The 23,376-nt window shown below is 46.0% G+C and overlaps 1 protein-coding gene across 1 annotated transcript in view; it reads left to right on the top strand.

Annotated features, from left to right (window-relative positions):
- Positions 1-23,376, top strand: part of LOC126473316 (uncharacterized) — a 144,652-nt gene that overhangs the window by 109,414 nt on the left and 11,862 nt on the right. The window contains exon 4 of the mRNA XM_050100299.1: positions 8,985-9,345. Within this exon, the coding sequence (XP_049956256.1) occupies positions 8,985-9,345 (361 nt within the window). The remainder of the gene's footprint in view (positions 1-8,984; positions 9,346-23,376) is intronic.

The raw sequence follows: 23,376 nt of genomic DNA, 5'->3' as shown, positions 1-23,376 counted from the left end.
GGGGATTTCTTCTAAGACCAACAAGACCACTGTTGATGAAACAGACTCCTGACTCTTTTCAGCTTCCAAACGCTCTTGTTGCTTGGTTGCACTAGTCACAAGCAGCGCGATGTCATCAGCAAGGCTCAAGTAGTTCAGATAGGTTAAAATACCATTTTCGTTTTCTCGATTTAAGGATCTGAAAAATTGTTCTAGCTGTGATGATAGTAAGTTTACTGATATGGACTACTGACTCATCTGTCAGTGATTATTTACACACCATCCTGATGAATCGTATGTTCTTCGCTCTACTAACATGGATCGACTTACTGACTTATTTCCGAACGACTGTTAGTACACAAATATATATTTCCTAGATCTTTTGTGGCAAGCCGGCCGCGGTGGTCTAGCGGTTCTAGGCGCGCAGTCCGGAACCGCGGGACTGCTACGGTCGCAGGTTCGAATCCTGCCTCGGGCATGGATGTGTGTGATGTCCTTAGATTAGTTAGGTTTAAGTAGTTCTAAGTTCTAGGGGACTGATGACTACAGATGTTAAGTCCCATAGTGCTCGGAGCCATTTTTTGTGGCAAAATACTGGGATAATTGTTCGCATAAAGCTTCGGTTGAAGGCCCCTCTTCCTTCTCCCTTGCCCCCTCCCCCTCCCGTCTTTCACGTTCATATGAAATGCTGCTCAGTCTGCACGGACGTCAACGGGAAATTAAGTTTGAATCATCTTTGCCTCCTTCCTCATACCCTTTAATTAAGACGTCATTTCCTGTCATCGCCGGAAGTAACTTATCGATTACAATTGACAGTTTGTCCTGGCTCAAGATGAAATCGCGTGAACTGGCCGGAGTCGTACAGTACGTTCATCTGTCAGTGTTTCCCAACTTACTTTACAGTTGATCCGTCCTAGTTGGCTCACTACGGTTTTCTAAACAGGGACTACTGTAAGGCGCGTGGCAGAATGTGTGACTTGCTGTACCTGTAAGCGGTCTAGATGAAACCATACAGTGTGTTTATAAATTAGTTATACAGAAGTAAGCTTTAATTGTGGAAAGTGTAAATAATTTACAGAAATGTTTGATAGAGCATTGAATTCAGTGTATTTTGAAGTTTTATTTCCGCCTAACACAGTTCCTGACGTTCCCGCTAGGTGGCGTGCTCAAATCAGTTAGTCCACAGTCATCGTGGATACGATACTGCAGTGCCCGTGTTATTCAGAAATGCGATGGCAGGTTCCTTCGGACATGCATGCATGTCTCGGAAGTGTTCCTCTACTGTACTCAGTAGGCAGAGCTGTACATATTCTTCTGAAATTTTGCGTTTTCTTAACCTCAATAAGGCGAACTCCGTAACTACGAAAAATACTCCCACGCCGCAACACCACCTCCTCAGTGTCTCACTGTTGGACTACTCACGAAGACAGGTAACGTTCCCCAAGCATTCGCCAACCCATCCACCTTTCATCGGAGTGTCACAGGATACAGCATGATTCATCCCTCCAAATCATTCGTTTCCAGTCATACTCAGTCCATTGGCGTCGTTCTTTACATCACCTCAACTGTCGCTTAGCGTTGACTGCAGAAATGTTTGGTTTACGAGGACCACTGTACCCCATTTTTAGTTTCCTGCCCACAGACATCGTACTAGCTGGACATCTGCTAGCAGTGTGGAACTGACGAGTGACTCGTTCTGCAGATTTCATCCGATTTTTACAACCACCTTGCGCAGTGCACTTTGGTCTGCGTCTCTCAGTACTTTAGGTCTTCTTGGTCTTGATGTAGCTGTTTAGCTTTCCGTTTCCACTTCTCAATCACATCGCCAACAGTCGGCTGGAGCAGGGTTGAAATAAGCCTGATGGATTTATTTGTTACTCAAATGACGTCCAAGAGCTAGTCCACGTTAGAAATCAATGAGCTCTCATGACCGACCCGTTCTGCTGTAATTGCTATGTTATTGTCGACAAAACGCGCCCCGACTCTTTTTATACCGACAATGGTGTTGCCATCCATTGCATTATGTCGGGAGCCTTACCATTATGGACCTTTTTGTCCCAGCCTCCAGACAAGACCCAGTTTTGTCCAGATTTGGCAAAATACTGTTATCAGCTTGGCTCAGATACTGAAGTAACGACATCTGTTCGCGCAACATGTAAATGTTTATGTCTCACAGATAGCGTTGCATGTTGCGTATTTGTTATCGACGATGCAAGCACGATCTATATCTAGCGCCGTCATTCGAGAAAATACCAGACTTCTCCAGTACTGAGGGGCTGTAACTACGAGGGTAGTCCCAAAAGTAATGTCGCCTACTTTTTTATAAGTACACAGACCAGTTTATTTCTACAGTGGTTTACATCAGTTTACAGCTTGAACATTTAGCTATTTTTCGACATAATCACCATTTCTGTCGATGCATTTTTGTAGACGCTGTGGCAGTTGTTGTATGCCCATGTCATACCAGCTCGCTGCCATGCTGTTCAGAAAGTTATGAACCTCTTCTTTCACCTCGTCGTCGGAGTTGAATCGCTGGAACCACAATTAACGCTGACAGGTACTGTGAGACTCTGAAAAAACTCAAAACGGGCAATTCAGGACCGGAGAAGAGGAATGTTGAGCAAGGGCGTACACATTCTCCATGACAACGCTCTCCCACACATCGCTCGGCAAACCGTTGCTCTCCTGCAACAGTTTCAGTGGAACATAATCACCCACCCACCCTATAGTCCTGACCCGGCGCCCAGTGACTATCACCTGTTCCCTAGGTTAAAAGAACATTTGGCCGGAAAGCGATTCAGCTCCGACGACAAGGTGAAAAAAGAGGTTCATAACTTTCTGAACAGCATGGCGGCGAGCTGGTATGACATGGGCATACAAAAACTGCCACAGCGTCTACAAAAATTTATCGAAAGAAATGGTGATTATGTCGAAAAATAGCTAAATGTTCAAGCTGTAAACTGATGTAAACCATCGTAGAAATAAAGAGATGTATGTACCTGTAAAAAAAAATAGGAGACCATATTTCTGGGATTACCCTTGTATTTAAGTTGCGCCACCCGCAAGAATCGGGCATTTCCCATTTGATTAGCGATGCGATAAGACGGTTCTTTCTAAACCTAATACAAACAACGAGGGCAAGTCAGTAATGTCTGAAGTGTTTGCATCGGGTGTATAGGGCGTGAAGTGTATAGTGACGTCTACTTCGATGATTTGAGTGTTATTGTCGATTGTTTACTTATGTTATTATAGTTTACTAACTTATCTTGTTATAGCTTACAAAAATTTCTAAGGATGGAAAGGGAAACTGTCACGTTTCGGATGATTGCACAAAAGAGTGGTCTTTTGTCAAGGCCCGACGTACGGATCAGGAAGCGTTGTGTGAGATTTGTACATGTTTCATCTCAATAACTCACGGAGTTGAGGCAGATATGAGGCAACACATTTCTACGAAGAATCGTACAAATAGATTCGCGGTAGTGTCGACATCAAAGCCTATTGCTACATTCGTTATTAAAGAAGATAACCAGGAAGAATTGCTCGTTGCTGTTGCAAAACTATCAACAGCTTATAAAGTTGTCAATCACCGTAAAACTGAATACCGCATTGCATCCTGACTCCAAAGTCGCCGCAAAGCAGTCTGCAACCAGGACCAAAGCTACAGCGATTGTGGAAACATCGCACCACACTCCGTGTTCGAATGCATAAAACAATTGCAAGAAGTGACATTTTACGGCATAGGAACCGACGCATCGAACCATAAGAATGAGATGATGTTTCCTTTAGCTATTCAATACTTTACTGAAAGTGACGGAATCCAACAGATAGCTGTCGAAGTTTGATTTGCTGAACTACGAAACATCGGAGACAATTGAAAAGTTTTGTCTGGATTCTTTAATACAACTTCAAATTCCATTAGATAAATTAATCGCTTTTTGTGAAGACAAAAGCAGTACCAACTTCGGAGGACTTCATCGACGCGGCCAGCGGAATGTGTTTTACAAAATTAAAGGAGAAGTAAGAAAAAATATAGAAGGAATTGGATGCCCTTCCCATATTCTCAATGCTATATCAAGCGCTGTTCGAGTCTTAACTGTCAAATAATCGTCATGAAAATATTTAACTATGTTTCAATATACACGGCAAGGAGTTCTGCTTATACGTTTTCGTCGATCATTAGACTTTTCATCTCACTCAATTTCTGGAGAGGGTCCGTGACAGCGGAAATACTGACGTGTTTGTTGCTTAGCGCTCCTCGTGCCGATGAGCTGCTATCTCGTAAGCTACAAACTGCGCACAGAAGTAACATAGATCCTGGTACCCGAATTACGAGACAATCGTTTTCAAATGCGGTACCTATTTGTAGCAAAAAGCGTAAATTAAAGTTGTTGTAATACAACGTAGTGATTAGAAGAAAAATGGCCACTGTTGAGGAAACTATGACGCTATATAGTAACAATCGTGAATACAAGACGATCGACGCGAAGTGCTCCGAATCGGTCCGACAATCTACGCGAAGTGCTCCGAATGGGTCCGGCGTGCGATGACCCAAACCAAGGGACCATCAGGCAAAATTTAGCGCGTCTACTATTATCTCTACACCATTGTTACTTCCACAATTACATTCTTAACTTCTGCGGCGACTCTGTCTTTTTTGTGTGATCACATATTAAAATTAAAGGTTGCACAGCCCGCATAGATCAGTTCAGTTCCTTTGGCCTGAACATATGCTTCTATAGTTTCTTTTTTTGGGATGCGTAACTATAGTATTAGTATTGTTTTATTATAGATTCGGCACCGAAAAAGAAAAGAGGGTTACAAAAGAGAGAAAGTCAAAGCCGAAAACAGGAATTGAGGGGTGTGTTACACAAGAAAGAAAAATTTAGAGGGTGGTTAACTGTTGATCCCAGCCGGCCGAAGTGGCCGTGCGGTTAAAGGCGCTGCAGTCTGGAACCGCAAGACCGCTACGGTCGCAGGTTCGAATCCTGCCTCGGGCATGGATGTTTGTGATGTCCTTAGGTTAGTTAGGTTTAACTAGTTCTAAGTTCTAGGGGACTAATGACCTCAGCATTTGAGTCCCATAGTGCTCAGAGCCATTTGAACCATTTTTTGTTGATCCCAAGGATATTCATCGTGCTCATTAGTTTGTGTGCTGGAAGAAGCGAACTTCTGAAACAGGCAAATAGCGATCCGCGCAAAAATCTAGTGTCACAATATAATAAACATTCAGTGCTTTCGTCGTGGGTGCATCAACCTATTACGTGCACTGCAAATCTTAAACTCGGAGAGGACACCACAGCTGCAGAAATATGATTCGCGACCCCAGTTGTTGAGCGTTCACTATCTTTGTCAACAACAGATCACATACTCTGATCAAAAAATGGCTCTGAGCACTATGGGACTTAACATCTATGGTCATCAGTCCCCTAGAACTTAGAACTACTTAAACCTACCTAACCTAAGGACATCACACAACACCCAGCCATCACGAGGCAGAGAAAATCCCTAACTCCGCCGGGAATCGAACCCGGGAGCCCGGTTGTGGGAAGCGAGAACGCTACCGCACGACCACGAGATGCGGGCACATACTCTGATCAGCCAGTACATTATGTCCACCTATTTAATAGCCGGTATGTCCACCTCAGTCGCGGTAAACAGCGGCGACGGGTCGTGACACGGAAGCAATGAGCCCATGGTACGTCACTGGAGGGAGCTGACACCACATCTTCACACGCAAGTCACCTAATTCCCTTAAATTCCGGAGTGCGGGGCGATGAGCTCTGACGCCACGTTCAATCACATCCCAGATGTGTTCGAGCGGGTTCAGATCTGGCGAGTTGGGAGTCCAGTACGTCAATTGGAACTCACTGCTGTGTTCCTCGAACCACTCCACCACACTCCTTTCCTTATGACGTGGCATATATTGAAAAATGCCACAGATGACAAGAGACATGATCGTCAAGAAGGGGTTACGTGGTGTGCAACCAGTGTATGATACTCCTCGATCGTCATGGTGCCTTGCACGAGCTTTACTAAACCCATGGTTCCCCATGTGAATGTTCTCCAGAACACAATGGAGCCGCCACCAGCTTGTCTCCATCCCAAAGCACAGGTGCCATGAAGCTGTTCTCCTGGAAGACGACGGATTCGCGCCCTCCCACCGGCATGATGAAGAAGGAATCGGACTATGCAACCCTCTGCCACTGAGCCAACCTCCAATGCCGATGGCCACATGCCCCTTTCAGTCGTAGTTGTCGATGTCGTGGTGTTAATATTGGCACATGCATGGATCGTCAGCTGCGGAGGCCCGTCGTTAGGAGTGTTCGGTGCACTGCATGTTCAGACACACTTGTATTCTACCCGGCATTAAAGTGTGGTGTTAGTTCCGCCACAGTTCGCCACCTGTCCTGTCTTACCAGTCTGCCCCGCCGACGACGTCCGACATCTGTCATGAGGGGTGCCGCGCGGTCTAGGCCCCATGCCATGGTTTGCGCGGCTTCCCCCGTCGGATGTTCGAGGTCTCCCTCGTGTATGGGTGTGTGTGTGTGTGTTGACCTTAGCATAAATTAGTTTAAGTTAGATTAAGTAGTGTGTAAGCCTATGGACGGATGACCTCAGCCGTTTCGTCCCATAGGAAGTTACCACCACAATCAGAACAATCATGAGGGGTGACCGCCCAAATTCACTACGTCTGGGCGTGATTTCACCTTGGTTTCACTACTTGTTGAAGACACTCACCACAGCACTCCCCAAACACCTGAAAAGGCGTGCAATTTTCGAAATGCTAGTGTCGAGCCTCCAGGTCATCACAGTCTGTCATTTGTCAAGCTCATATAATAATGTGTGTGAAATCTTATGGGACTTAACTGCTAAGGTTATCAGTCCCTAAGCTTACACGCTACTGAACCTAAATTATCCTAAGGACAAACACACACACCCATTCGTAGGGAGGACTCGAACCTCCGCCGGGACCAGCCGCACAGTCCATGACTGCAGCGCCTCAGACCGCTCGGCTAATCCCGCGCGGCATGCTCAGATAGATCGCCCGCTTTCCCATCTACACACGGACGACATGCTCACTGATGCTACCGCGCACGTGTCTGAGTAGCAGAGATTCATCGCCAGGTGACGCTGCTATCGCCTGGGCGGATTTATATAAATAGTAGGTCGGTGGACATAATGTTCTGGCTGATCAGTGTAGATGATTTCATAAAAGACATTTTCGTCGATTCTAAAATTGCTCAAAATGCTAACGGCAGTATGCTTTCCTAATTTGTTTGAAAATAGGACTGTTGGCTCTGAGCACTATGCGACTTGACTTCTGAGGTAATCCTTCGCCTAGAACTTAGAACTAATTAAACCTAACTAGCCTAGGGACATCACACACATCCATGCCCGAGGCAGGATTCGAACCTGCGACCGTAGCGGTCGCTCGGCTCCAGACTGTAGCGGCTACAACCGCACGGCCACTCCGGCCGGCAGGACTGTTCAGTGTACGTCATTAGATCCTTTTTTGTCGTAACTGTACAAGATTTTTGCGCCGTCAGGCACTTTCAGGTGAGCACGATGTATGAGACAGGCGAAATACCCTCAGACTTCAAGAAGAATATAATAATTCCAATCCCAAAGAAAGCAGGTGTTGACAGATGTGAAAATTACTGAACTATCAGTTTAATAAGTCACAGCTGCAAAATACTAACGCGAATTCTTTACAGACGAATGGAAAAACTGTTAGAAGCGGACCTCGGGGAAGATCAGTTTGGATTCCGTAGAAATGTTGGAACACGTGAGGCAATACTAACCTTACGACTTATCTTAGAAGAAAGATTAAGAAAAGGCAAACCTACGTTTCTAGCATTTGTAGACTTAGAGAAAGCTTTTGACAATGTTAACTGGAATACTCTCTTTCAAATTCTGAAGGTGGCAGGGGTAAAATACAGGAAGCGAAAGGCTATTTACAATTTGTACAGAAACCAAATGCCAGTTATAAGAGTCGAGTGGCATGAAAGGGAAGCAGTGGTTGGGAAAGGAGTGAGACAGGGTTGTAGCCTCTCCCCGATGTTATTCAATCTGTATATTGAGCAAGCAGTAAAGGAAACAAAAGAAAAATTCGGAGTAGGTATTAAAATTCATGGAGAAGAAGTAAAAACTTTGAGGTTCGCCGATGACATTGTAATTCTGTCAGAGACAGCAAAGGACTTGGAAGAGCAGTTGAACGGAATGGACAGTGTCTTGATAGGAGGATATAAGATGAACATCAACAAAAGCAAAACGAGGATAATGGAATGTAGTCAAATTAAGTCGGGTGATTCTGAGGGAATTAGATTAGGAAATGAGACACTTAAAGTAGTAAAGGAGTTTTGCTATTTAGGGAGTAAAATAACCGATGATGGTCGAAGTAGAGAGGATATAAAATACAGACTCGCAATGGCAAGTAAAGCGTTTCTCAAGAAGAGAAATTTGTTAACATCGAGTATAGATTTATGTGTCAGGAAGTCGTTTCTGAAAGTATTTGTATGGAGTGTAGCCATGTATGGAAGTGAAACATGGACGATAACTAGTTTGGACAAGAAGAGAATAGCTTTCGAAATGTGGTGCTACAGAAGAATGCTGAAGATAAGGTGGGTAGATCACGTAACTAATGAGGAGGTATTGAGTAGGATTGGGGAGAAGAGAAGTTTGTGGCACAACTTGACTAGAAGAAGGGATCGGTTGGTAGGACATGTTTTGAGGCATCAAGGGATCACAAATTTAGCATTGGAGGGCAGCGTGAAGGGAGACCAAGAGATGAATACACTAAGCAGATTCAGAAGGATGTAGGTTGCAGTAGATACTGGGAGATGAAGAAGCTTGCACAGGATAGAGTAGCATGGAGAGCTGCATCAGACCAGTCTCAGGACTGAAGACCACAACAACAACAACAGGCACTTTCAAGGTGAACATAGGTACTTTTCACATGTCGTGTAGGGACATGTTTGGAAATGAGTTGGCAACACTGTCCTCAGGTCGCTGCTGCGGTTCCGGCGACAGCAGACGCAGCCGCGACCGACATTCACCCAGGGCTGCGAGTCGGGAGAGCTGTTCCTGGGCGTGTCTCCTAGCAACGCGTACTCGCCGTCCGCCGTCCAGCAGACTCTATCGACGACGCTGGGGTCAGAGGAGAAGGCGAGGCAACTGCTCGCCCAGACGACGCTGAGCCGCGGCCACCTCGCGCCCTCCGCAGACTTCATCCTCAACACGCAGCAGCACGCCTCCTTCTTCTACGTGAACGCGGCGCCGCAGTGGCAGATATTCAACGAGGGCAACTGGCTGTCCGTCGAATCGGTGTTGCGCAACCACGCACAGCAGCAGTTACTGGATCTGGAGGTGAGTCACACCGCCATACATACACTTCCGGAATAAAAATTATTACACCCTTTTAGAGATTTCCCATGCACTCAAGATTTATTGTTTTAACAGTGCATATGAAGTACATCGAACGATGACGTTTACAGATCAATAGCACTACAGGTAGCAGGTATCGATCCACGTAAAACACAATACTAGCACGTGATGTAGCCCCCACGGGCGGAAGTGCAGGTGCTGACATACTGTCGATCGGACAGATGGCAAACATTCTGGGATTCGTTATGCCACGCCTGCTCGAACTGTTCACGTAATTCTGAAGAGTTGGTTGGTGAGTCGCGCGAGTCACTTCTCAACCCATCATATTCCACATATGCTCGATGGGACACTAGAGTGGAGATCGTGCTGGCCAGGGAAGTTGCTGCACGTCTTGTAGAGCACGTTGAGTTTCACAAGCAGCGTGTCATGAGCATTACCCTGTTAGAAGAGCACAACAGCTTCCTGTTGGAAGAACGGCAAAAGAACGTGTCTAACAACATTTAGCACGCACCAAACACTGGTTAGCGTCCCCCAGTAACGCCAGAAGTGAACGAGAGTTGTGGCTTATCGCATCCCAGACCAGAAATCCTTGGATGGGGCCTGAGTGTCATGGACTTTTGCACTCTACGAGACAGAGTTCACCAGGTGTACGTCGTACGTGCAAACGACTATCACTTGCTTGCAGGCAGAATGTATTTTCGTCGCTGAAGACTACGGTGCGCCATTATATCTTCCAAGTGATCCTCTGACGAAACGTCGAAGCTGTGGCGTGAGATGAAGACGAGATACAGCTGTTCTTGCCCGTAGTCCCACTGCTGGTGACTGTATCGCTACTCGTCATGTTAACACGTCTGGGCTCTCAAGCCCTCTTTCCTGTGCTGTGGTAACTGTACGATGTGCCACTTCACCCTATTCAATACGGTGATCCTGGCGGGCTTTTGTGCTGCATGGGCGTCCAGAATCTCGTTTATGGGTATGAGAATGTTCACGTGACCGCTGATACCAGCATTCATTCGTTCACGTGATCAGGCCCAGTGGACCCAGGCCACGACAGTTAGAGCTCTCCATCCGTCTCTGTCTTCTGCTATCTGTCTCCAGTATTCCGTGACTCCCAGCTGCAACAAGTCTTCTCTCACTCCACCGATCCACCACTTTCTACCCACTGGCCTGCTGTCTGACGGGATCTAGTCCATTGCAATTTTGGGCCACCTTGTTGCCTCCATTCTAACTACATGTCCAGCCCATTGCAGTCTTTCGCTTCTCATCACTCCCAAGATGTTGGAAATTAGCGTTTGGCGTCATTGGCCGGGAGGCCCCTTGCGGGGCAGGTCCGGCCGCCTTGGTGCAGATCTTATTACATTCGACGCCACATTGGGCGACCTGCGCGCCGGATTGGGATGAAATGATGATGAAGACAACACAACACCCAGTCCTTGAGCGGAGAAAATCCCCGACCCAGCCCTGAATCGAACCTGGGCCCGTAGGACAGCAATCCGTCACGCTGACCACTCAGGTATCGGGTCGGACACTCCCAAGATGTTAGGCTCGTTGTACAGCTCTTCTAATTCTGTGTTATGTCGTCTTCTCCTATCTCCAGTAGTCTGATCTCGGACTGGTCCAAATATTTTCCTGAGGACCTTCCTTTCAAATGTAAGCAGTCGATTAAGGTCTTGTTTTCGAGTAGTCCAGGTTGGTTCAAATGGCTCTGAGCACTATGGGACTCAACTGCTGAGGTCATTAGTCCCCTAGAACTTAGAACTAGTTAAACCTAACTAACCTAAGGACATCACAAACATCCATGCCCGAGGCAGGATTCGAACCTGCGACCGTAGCGGTCTTGCGGTTCCAGACTGCAGCGCCTTTAACCGCACGGCCACTTCGGCCGGCAGTAGTCCAGGTTTGAGAAACATAAAATACTACTGGCATTATTAATGTCTTATACAACCGTAGTTTTAGTTGTCGAGAGACGCTTCTACATTTTAATATAGGGTCTAGATAGTGATAGCATCTGTTTCACACCTGCAGTCGTGCTTTTATCCCTGCTTCGGTTGATTTTACTTCTGTAAAAATTGATCCAAGATATTTAAACTCTTTCACATGTTTATACAATTAAATCTTGAGAGTTTTGAATCTTTCTTCCTATGGTCATATACTCAGTCTTTTCAGCTGCTTTGTAGACCGAGCCTAGCTGCCAATAACTCCAAGGTCTGTATACTTATTTTCAGATCTTCTTGTGTGCATGCTAATAGTGCAATGTCGTCTGCATAGCCCAGATATGTAATGTATTGCCAGTTTGAATGCCCTGGAAGTTTTCTTTGTTGAAAGTCCGCATTTCCTTCTCAAGTGCCAGGCTGAAGAGGACAGGTCATAGCCCATCTTCTTGGCGTAATCCTATTACAACTGGGAAGCTTTCTGCCTACCTTAACCTCAGGTTTTGTGTCTTTTAGGCATACCTCTACCAGATTGACCAATTTCTTTGGTATACCAAACTCTGTCATAGTTCTAATCAGGTCTATGTATACTGTCGTAAACCTACTTGAAGTCTGCAAACAGGAGATGTATCTCTATTCGTACATTGTTTCTCAGACCTGTTTTAGGACAAAAATCTGGTCCGTGGTTGATCGTCCTGCTTGAAAACCTCCTTGGTATTCTGCAATTATCTCTGTTGCTAGAGGTTTTATTCGTTCTAATAGGCAGTTGGAGAAGATCTTATAACAGCGCTATGCTCCTATAGTTGTCACATACTGATTTATTTTTATATATGGAGCATATCACAGCTACCTTCTATTCCTCTGGTATTTCGTGTTTTGCCCAAATTTGCTCGATTAGCTTGTGGATCTTGAAACAGAGGTCTCCAGCGTTGAGAAGTTCAGCGGGAATTTCGTCCTCTCCTGGACTTTTACCATTCTTAAGGGGAGTAATAACTATAAAATGATAAAGGTTGTTTCTGCTTGTACATTTATTGTAAATTAAAACCTCTTTATATATTACAAATGTTTATATATCAATGTCCAGTGGACATAAAGATACACAAATGAATTTCCTAACTAACTAATATTAGTGATCAATTGTCCAAATTTGTCCCTTTTTATGGCTACGCGATCTAATATAAATAACGCGAGATGACTGACATCATCTATGTACCAAAAATTAGAAGACACTACTTTCAAAGAATATCTACAGTAGTGTACAACCTCAGTGGAAATAAAACTTACGTGATCACAGCTATTTATCCTTATAGCCCTAGTAATAATAGCATTAGATATTATAGCAATATCACCGTATGTACTGCGTCCGGTGCGTCGGAGTGATGGTTATCGTACACGTCTGCGACAATGGAAGAACTCCAGCCATAAAATAAACTATTTCGAACGGTAGGACGGCAGAAGGTGCTCCTCTGACTAGTATGATCTAATATTGTCTTTTCCTCTCTGTGCTATACAGACAAGAAACGCGAACTCCCAGTCACCAGGACGGAATTCAGATAACGTCTCTACGTGAGTATACACAGAAGTGCTCTCAGTCACTGAACGCTGCGTACTCAACGACGGCACCCTACCCGTAGGCGAAGTACAGAATCGTATAAGTTCGCCAGTACAGTGCCTAACCGTTCTAACTATAAAATCTCCTGAGAGCAAGGACAGCAAGTCCATCTGTACCAACAAAAGCTGATACTGAGCGACTGTCAAACTTGGGAGCTCAAAACTGAAGACTTCTTCTCTCCACCGCTGGCTTCCCAGCAAAGCTCAAAGTTCTTTATACATATTTCCATGAAAGGCTTATTGAGCTTCCTTCGTGGTGCTTTTCACATATTTCCTCTTTGCTTTCCTCAATGTGGCTTGTGTCTGCCATTGTATTTCTTCGAACTTTGATTTTTCTTGTTCCTGCATATTACTTTGTATCCACAGTGTCTAGCCCGTTGTCTCTCCCTGATAGCTTCCTCACACTCCTCATCGAAACACACTCTTTTTCCCTTAGTTCGCTTTGGGATTACTTCTTGACTGTTTCTTTAATGGTCTCTGCAGTCGCCTCTGAGCTACCACAGTATCTCCTTCGCCTTCATTCAAAGCCTCAAAACGATTTGTCAGTGCTACCTTGAAAGTTCTTCTTATGTTATCTTTAATCAGGCTCTCCAGGTCACATCAAATGACTCTTTGCATTCTTTTGTACTTCCTGGCTCTCCGTATTGTTTTCATCCTTTCCATGACAAGGAAGTGGTCTGATCCACATTCCGCACCTGTTGCTGTTTTGACATTTTATATCCACTTCTTTATTCTCGTCTCTACAATTAGGTGGTGAATTTGGTTCACTGTCTTTCCATTCGGAGACACCCAGGTTTCTTTATATATTCTCTTCCTGTCGAAATCAGTACTACTTACAAACAAGCCTTTTGCATTCGCAAAGCTAACCAGCCTAGTGCCGTTATCGCTGCTCACATCATGTAAACTGACCCTCCCGATGGTCCCCGTGCAGGCTGCTTCTTTCCCTATTTTCGCATTAAAATCTCCAAGGATGATTTTGTAATGTTCACTTGGCACATTGTCTAAAACCGTTTCTAGTTCCTCATAGAAAATGTCTTTATTGATGTCATCGCTTTCTTCGGTTGGAGCATGACAATTTATATATGAGGGCTTGTGTTTTCCTGTGTCTATGGTTAGGAGTGAGATTCCGGGGTTGATTGATTTAAAATCTATGAGAGTGTTACAGATGATTTCTTCACTATTTTGGTCCCTTTGGGTGATGTTTACAAGGAAGTGAGTTGCTATGTTGCTTGGAACTTGTGGCGGAGTGGTTTACCTGGAGGGCAATCTGAGATTAGGCTGGTGTGGTAGGGGGTGCTGATGGCGAAGTTTATGTAGCTGAGGCTGTGGTGAATGAAAAGGAGAAATGAAAATTAAAACACCTGGACCCCTCTTTATTGCATTTAATTTATTGATGGAACTAGTTCCGGTGTTTGATCCCACGATATTTAGGTCCTTTGACCACCGTAATTTGGGAGGAATTTAATCTCATGTACAATCTTAACAGAAAGAAATATTAAATAACCAGTGCGCGTAAATCTCTGGTTTACAACACAGTATCCTTTCATTCATCAACTGAAGACTCAGGATATTGTTTGATGAACGAAGGGGGTAGTGTCATGTAAACCAAAGATCTACAGACGCCGGTTGCTTAATATTGGCTCGTGATTGCACACGATATTGGATTCCTCGCAGTTTACGTTGGTCAAGGGACCTGTAATGGAACACCCAAACTGGTTGCGTAAATAAGTTAAATACAGAAGAGACGGCTGCACATGTTTTAATTTTCATTTTATATTGAACATCCGAAGAGGAGCGAGGGGAGGGGAGGTAAGGGACATCCCAGTTGTTAGGAAAGTGGGAGATGTGGAAACAACCATTTGGGATAATGACTAGTGGATAAATGTGGTTGTGGGAGTGGGATTTCGATTCAGGTGAGTATAGGCGACAGCGAAAGTGTTGGGTGCTGGAACACCCATATTGATCAAGGTGGTGTGAAATACGAGCTAATAAATGGTTCAAATGGCTCTGTGCACTATGCGATTTAACTTCTGAGGTCATCAGTCGCGTAGAACTTAGAACTAATTAAACCTAACTAACCTAAGGACATCACACACATCCATGCCCGAGGCAGGGTTCGAACCTGCGACCGTAGCGAGCTAATAAATGACTGACTGAAAGTGCTAGAGGGCAATGAAGACGACGGAGATGAGGACGGAATGAGAACTGACGAGATGAAAGACGGTGAGAAAGGCGGTACGAAGACTGTGAAGATGACAGGGGACTACGACGTTGGCACGAAAACGCCGTTGACAGTAGTCGACACAGGGCTTTGGCGATGGGGAAGGTGATGGCAGGGAGCTTTTTCCAGATCGTGAATGCAAGTCCGGGAGCATCCCAGACGCTTGTATTCCCGATAGGAAGGGAAAGTCCAGTCCTCGGATGCCAGTTATTGACCTAGCACTAGAATGTTGGTCTAGCCAGCCCAGCCAATAACCCCCACAGTGGATGAATGCGTGTTTCATATGACAAGTTGCGAACCGAGATATCCATATATCAAAGCAGAGTGAGAGTCGTAATTGCAATGTAAGTCGAATACTGAACTTGAGGCGAAAACCACCGTAGTGCGTAACAGTGTGCTTCACACGCGTAAATGAACGGGTGTTGTGCGTCCACGGCTTTAAAAGGATACGCTCACCAAGGAGTCTCCCCGGAGCAAATATTTACTCTTTTGGGGCCTCTGCAGCTGTTTGGTGGCCGTTTGATTACTTCACTTTCTGAATCACTTCTCGGCGGGGGATCTACACTCTGCCAACAGCAACGTGGTGTAAACAGTATCATTTTACCGCTGTACTACTTCATTCGCGGATGGTGCACGGAATGAATGCTGTTGCTGCACCTGTCTATAAGACAGAATTCCTCTAACTTTATCGTTATGATCAGTACGTGACGTGACTGCGTCTCTTGACTCGTCTCGAAACGAGAGGCTCGGTATTTTTAACGTTAAACTTTGATGTGCCTCACAGTTTTTTTCCTACAGCGTTTCCTACTGGTTGATCATTTCTGTGCCGTTCTAACGTTGTTTAAGTAACAATGTGACGAGGAAAAGTGTCCTTTTTCGAATTTTCTGTGCCTCTACCGTTAACCCAGCTCGTTATGGATCCCCCCACTGAAACAAAAATGATTAATCGAAAGAGCTGGTCCTTTTTAAACAACCTTCTATGTGGATAAATATTATTGTAATTTCAATGAATCTGCCTCTCAGCCGCCACTTACGCGTAAATTTTCGTACTCTTTCTGTCTTAAAGTATCGGATCAAACGTATCTGGACAGCTTTCAGTGGAAATAAATATTTTATATGTCCATCCTTCGCCTTTATGATGGATTGAACTCTGTTGGGGGCACTTGAACGACGTGTCTGGATGTTTGTGGAGTAATGGCAGCCCAGTCTTCCTCAGGAGCCGGAACCAGAGAAGGTAGTGATGTTGGACGCTGGGATGTGGATGAAAGTCGACGTTCTAATTCATACCAAAGGTGTTGGATTGGGTTCAGAATGGTAATTTGAACAGGCCACTTCATTTCAGGAATGTTATTCTCCACAAACCATTGCCTCACAGATGTTGCTTTATGACCAGATGCGTTGTCATTATGATATGATCAGTAACTCAGAGCTGTTCCTCTACTGTACGTAGACATTAGACATGGGATACCTCCTGCCCGCATCTCGTGGTCGTGCGGTAGCGTTCTCGCTTCCCACGCCCGGGTTCCCGGGTTCGATTCCCGGCGGGGTCAGGGATTTTCTCTGCCTCGTGATGGCTGGGTGTTGTGTGCTGTCCTTAGGTTAGTTAGGTTTAAGTAGTTCTAAGTTCTAGGGGACTGATGCCCATAGATGTTAAGTCCCATAGTGCTCAGAGCCATTTGAACCATTTTTGGATACCTCCTAATATCGTGTCAGGCCTCCTTTTTCCCGGCATAATGCAACAACTCGATGTACCATGGACTCAACTCGTTGAAAGTCCACTGCAGAAATATTGAGCCATGCTACCTCTACAGCCGTCCATAATTGCGAAAGTGTTACTGGTGCAAGGTTTTGTGCACGAAGCGACTTCTCGATTATGTTTCATACTTGTTCGATGGGATTCATGTCGGATGATCTGGGTGACCAAGTCATTCTCTCGAATTGTCCAGAATTTTCTTTAAACCAAGTTCCAACAGTTGTGACCTGGTGACATGTTTTGGAATATGAAGTTTATAAATGTTTCCAAATGGTCTCCATGTAGCCAAACATAACCTTTCCAATGAATGATTGGTTCAGTTGGACCACGAGACCCAGTCCATTACATGTAAACACAGCGCACACCATTATGAAGCCATCACCCGCTTGCACAGTGCCTGGTTGACAACTTGGATCCATAGCCTCTTGGGGTTTGCGCCACAGTCGAACCCTACCATCAGTTCTTACCAACTGAAATTGGAACTCATCTGACCAGGCCACGGTTTTCCAGTCGTCTAGCCTCAACACGATGTGCTCACGAACCCAGGAGAGGCAGTGCAGGCGGCGTCGCGCTTTTAGCAGAGGCATTCGCGTTTGTCGTCTGCTGCCACAGCCCATTAACGGCAAATTTCGGCGCGCTGTCCTAACGGATACGTTCGTCATACGTCCCACATTGATTTCTGCGGTTCTTTCACGCAGTATTGCATGTCTGTTGGCACTGAAAATCTACGCAAACGCCGTTGCTGTCGGTCGTTAGCCAGCCGGGGTGGCCGAGCGGTTCTAGGCACTACCGTCTGGAACCGCGCGACAGCTACGTTCGCAGGTTCGAATCCTGCCTCGGGCATGGATGTGTGTGATGTCCTTAGGTTAGTTAGGTTTAAGTAGTTCTAAGTTCTAGGGGACTGATGACCTCAGAAGTTCCCATAGTGCTCAGAGCCATTTGAACCATTTTTGTCGGTCGTTAAGTGAAGGCCGTCGGCCACTGTGTTTTCTGTGGTGAGATGTAATGCCTGAAGTTGGGTATTCTCGGCACACTCTTGACACTTTGGATCTCGGGATATTGAATTTTCTAACGATTTCCGAGATGCAGTCCCATGCGTCTAGCTACGACTACGATTCCACGTTCAAAGTCCATATTAATTCCCGTCCTGCGGTGATAATCACGTGGGAAACCTTTTCACATGAATCACCTGAGTACAAATGACAGCTCCGCCAATGTATTGCCCTTTTATACACTCCTGGAAATGGAAAAAAGAACACATTGACACCGGTGTGTCAGACCCACCATACTTGCTCCGGACACTGCGAGAGGGCTGTACAAGCAATGATCACACGCACGACACAGCGGACACACCAGGAACCGCGGTGTTGGCCGTCGAATGGCACTAGCTGCGCAGCATTTGTGCACCGCCGCCGTCAGTGTCAGCCAGTTTGCCGTGGCATACGGAGCTCCATCGCAGTCTTTAACACTGGTAGCATGCCGCGACAGCGTGGACGTGAACCGTATGTGCAGTTGACGGACTTTGAGCGAGGGCGTATAGTGGGCATGCGGGAGGCCGGGTGGACGTACCGCCGAATTGCTCAACACGTGGGGCGTGAGGTCTCCACAGTACATCGATGTTGTCGCCAGTGGTCGGCGGAAGGTGCACGTGCCCGTCGACCTGGGACCGGACCGCAGCGACGCACGGATGCACGCCAAGACCGTAGGATCCTACGCAGTGCCGTAGAGGACCGCACCGCCACTTCCCAGCAAATTAGGGATACTGTTGCTCCTGGGGTATCGGCGAGGACCATTCGCAACCGTCTCCATGAAGCTGGGCTACGGTCCCGCACACCGTTAGGCCGTCTTCCGCTCACGCCCCAACATCGTACAGCCCGCCTCCAGTGGTGTCGCGACAGGCGTGAATGGAGGGACGAATGGAGACGTGTCGTCTTCAGCGATGAGAGTCGCTTCTGCCTTGGTGCCAATGATGGTCGTATGCGTGTTTGGCGCCGTGCAGGTAAGCGCCACAATCAGGACTGCATACGACCGAGGCACACAGGGCCAACACCCGGCATCATGGTGTGGGGAGCGATCTCCTACACTGGCCGTACACCACTGGTGATCGTCGAGGGGACACTGAATAGTGCACGGTACATCCAAACCGTCATCGAACCCATCGTTCTACCATTCCTAGACCGGCAAGGGAACTTGCTGTTCCAACAGGACAATGCACGTCCGCATGTATCCCGTGCCACCCAACGTGCTCTAGAAGGTGTAAGTCAACTACCCTGGCCAGCAAGATCTCCGGATCTGTCCCCCATTGAGCATGTTTGGGACTGGATGAAGCGTCGTCTCACGCGGTCTGCACATCCAGCACGAACGCTGGTCCAACTGAGGCGCCAGGTGGAAATGGCATGGCAAGCCGTTCCACAGGACTACATCCAGCATCTCTACGATCGTCTCCATGGGAGAATAGCAGCCTGCATTGCTGCGAAAGGTGGATATACACTCTACTAGTACCGACATTGTGCATGCTCTGTTGCCTGTGTCTATGTGCCTGTGGTTCTGTCAGTGTGATCATGTGATGTATCTGACCCCAGGAATGTGTCAATAAAGTTTCCCCTTCCTGGGACAATGAATTCACGGTGTTCTTATTTCAATTTCCAGGAGTGTACCTTGTGTACGCGGTACTACCGCCATCTGTATATGTGCATATCCCTATTCCATGTCTTTTGTCACCTCTGTGTATGTTCGTGTCCTTCCGCACTTAGCGTTATCTTAAGCGTAGTAGGCGGATCTCACTCTAGCCGCGAAAAACACCCCTATACCGTAACACTACCTCCTCCGTACTTCACTGCTGCCACTATAAATGATGGCAGATAACGTTCTGCAGGCTCTCACCAAACTCAAACCGTTCCAGCGGATTAGCACAGGGCATAGCGTGACTGATCAGAATGAACCACTCGTTTTCAATCACCCACTATCCGGTAGCATCACTCTTTACACCAATTCAAGCGTCTCCTATCATTGTCTGTATGAATCATGAGGAGCTGTTCGACCTGGAATGCTTGTAGCACTTTGCAACTCACGAGTGATTCCTTGCGCTGACTTCATGCGACTTTTTTCAATCCACACTCCCAAAGCTTGATGGTCTCTGTCTGTCAGTGCATGAGGTCTACCTGGTCTTGGTTGAGTTTGTGGTTGTTCTTTCGCGTTTCGACGTCAGAATCACATCAGGAGTCGATTTAGGCAGCTGTAGAAGATTTGAAATGTCCCTGATAATTTGTTATTCAGGTAACATCGAATCACCAGTCCACGTTCAAAGTCACAGACCTCTCCCGATTGTCTCATTCTGCTATTACTGCTTCTGTAGTGACACCACGATATTCAAATGGTTCAAATGGCTCTGAGCACTATGGGACTCAACTGCTGAGGTCATTAGTCCCCTAGAACTTAGAACTAGTTAAACCTAACTAATCTAAGGACATCACAAACATCCATGCCCGAGGCAGGATTCCAACCTGCGACCGTAGCGGTCTTGCGGTTCCAGACTGCAGCGCCTTTAACCACGATATTCCTCACCTCGTTTTATACTGGCAGGTCCGCCTCGCGTGTCATTTAGTGGCCAGTTCCACGTTTCATATGGATTGCCAGGATATTTTTCGTTAGATGTTGTATGTCATCCGTTGGTTTTTGGGTATGGACGATTCCATTGTATGCTCGGCGCTACTATCACCATTAATCACGGGACTATTTGTCTGCGTACACATATGACATGATTTTTGGATGTTTATAGTTGCAGGTCTTTGGAAAAATGCTGATCTCTCTTGATAAAAGAATATTCGTTTCAGTTTTGTTGCGAACACAAGAGTTCAGAATGTTAATGTTTCTAAATAATCGAATGTAATATTCAAAAACTGTCTAAAACTGAATAAATTACTCACACCTCAAGCCAGTTGAAGTAATATTAGAACCGGTCCAGTGGGAACTGCTACGTGCAAACGGTAACTACATACTGATGTCAGGCATCTGGAAACGAGCCTTCAAGCTTCGAAACGCATAGTGCAGCTTGATACAAACCTCGATTTTCTACTGGAGTCAGATATTTTTTCCGGTTTATTTTACGAATTAAACTCAGGCATGGCCCCAACAGGAAATTTTAGTACTTGTAATATGTTGCTTCATTACCTGGTGCCTAAATGACGATCATTTGGCGAGAATGCTTTCAAATTATCGACTTTGTTTTGGAATTCAGCCATGTGAAAAGTGGTGAAATGAAATTGACAGTCCTTTAACTAAAGGTACATGCTGCGTAGTTGCCCTTCCCATTGCATAATTGATTCGCTGTTAGCCGTTCTTTACCTCCTTTACAAAAAATGACCGTCACAGTATCTTTGCGGTAGTGTACTCGGCGTGCGCCTGAGTGTTTACATCTCTCATGATAGCAGCATGTAGCAAGCAAGTGACCCCAAATGAAGATGACGCACGAGCCTGGCGCAACACGAGTGGAAGCCGAGTAAGTTAGCACGTGTATCGCTAATGAGCCGGTTGTAGGCTTCCTTCTCTACTCACACTGGTAGCCGGGGAAAAAAAATAAAAAGAAATATTATACAGGTACTTAATCAACACAATACTGATATACAAGGTGAAAATTATTAAAAGCAACAAATGCAGGGACAGATTCCTGACTGGAAATGAGGCAGAAAAGGTTCTATGAACATGTGTTCCGAAATACATCTTTGCCATGGTAGATGGCACCGACGAATGACCACGTGCCGTGTATTGCGGGCTGTGTGATTCACCCAGCGTACTGTAAGCAACAGAATGGTCCGGTGTACATGTCGGGAACAAACCGAAATGGTGTTTGTGTGCGGGCTAGCAGATGGAAATGGCCGAGAGGCAGCACAGCTGTATCAAAACAATTACCCTCACAGATACCAACCACATGACGCAACATTTCAAATCCTTTTTGGGAGTTTGTGTGATCATGTGTCCTTTCAGACAGACAAACGTGCAGCGAGGCGGCGGACTGTACGTGCAACAGATTTGGAGGACAGGGTTCGACAGGGTATTGAGACGAACCCTAGTACAAGCTCCAGGCGAGTCGCCTATCTACATAGTGGAAGCCAAAGACGATTATGTGTATCCTGCATTACATTGCATCCCATAGAGGCCACTTCGAGCACCTTTCGTGAGATGGATGCGATGCAGCTCTGTTCTGTGTTCCGGGACGATTTGTTGTCGTTGCTCGCACGCTCTCCATTTCCGAACACATGTTCATAGGACCTTTTTTCTTCCAGTCAGGAATCCGTCCTTGCTGTTTGTCGGTTTTATTGATGTTAACCCTGTATTTTGGTTTTATCTCATATAATTGAAACATTTGTAAACGGGTACGTTATTCTCTATCAAAGATGTTACGCTAAATGTGACATTTCCTTTTATGAACTTCTGGTCAGAGTCCCTCAGTGTAACTTTGAGCTTTTATTTGCTTGAACATTTATCAAGAGAAACACATTAGTGAGATATACGTAAAAGAAATCTCCTTCTCCCACGTCAAGAATTTGGCTTGCCGACCATTTCCGGCTCAGTCACACCACCTTTTGCGGGATCTTCTCAGTGGTCGCCGTCCGACAGAGCTGTAATCATACGTCAGCCTCGGGATTCTGGAGGCTTCCATGTGTAACGTATGAGTCTTGCACTTATTCTTATACCCTTCAGTCATAGCGCTAACTTTTAAGACTCTGTAACCGTCGTGTTCTGTTTGCTGTTTTTCCTATATAATACTCCTTGCTCCTCTCTCTCTCTCTCTTAATTTTTTTTATTTTATATTTCTCTATCATTTGTTTAAACGGCTTCGACATGGCTTCATGTACAAGAAATACTATAAGATCTACACTCATGCTCATAAATTAAGGATAATGCTGATACTTGGTGAAACAACGCTCTGGTGGGCGGTTTGCAGGTTTAAATCACCTCGGGGTATGACCATGTGGTGCATTTGACCTGCGGTCGTCCCACGGTGGCGCTGGCAGCAGTCCACATACGCAGAGGTGTGTTGGTGCATGTCAGAGTACGGTGCATCGAGTAAGTGTGCAGACGTTTTCAGACGTGCTGTAGGTGACTGTGTGTTGAAAATGGCTGAAACAACACATATTGATGACGTTATGAGGGGTAGAACACTAGGGCGACTGGAGGCTGGTGAAACACAGCAGGTTGTAGCACGGGCCCTGCGTGTGCCACAAAGTGTGATCTCAAGATTATGGCAACGATTCCAGCAGACAGGAAACGTGTCCAGGCACTATAGTACGGGACGTCCACAGTATACAACACCACAAGAAGACCGATATCTCACCATCAGTGCCCGCAGACGGCCACGGAGTGCTGCAGGTAGCCTTGCTCTGGACCTTACCGCAGCCACTGGAACAGTTGTCTGCAGACACACAGTCTACAGACGACTGAACAGACATGGTTTATTTGCCCGGAGACCTGCAAGGTGCATTCTACTGACCCCTGGT

This window comes from Schistocerca serialis, chromosome 4 (genome assembly GCF_023864345.2).
Source record: "Schistocerca serialis cubense isolate TAMUIC-IGC-003099 chromosome 4, iqSchSeri2.2, whole genome shotgun sequence".
Classification (NCBI taxonomy): Eukaryota; Metazoa; Arthropoda; class Insecta; order Orthoptera; family Acrididae; genus Schistocerca; species Schistocerca serialis.
Note: the sequence above shows the minus strand (reverse complement) of the source record. Positions and strands in the feature narration are given on the sequence as shown.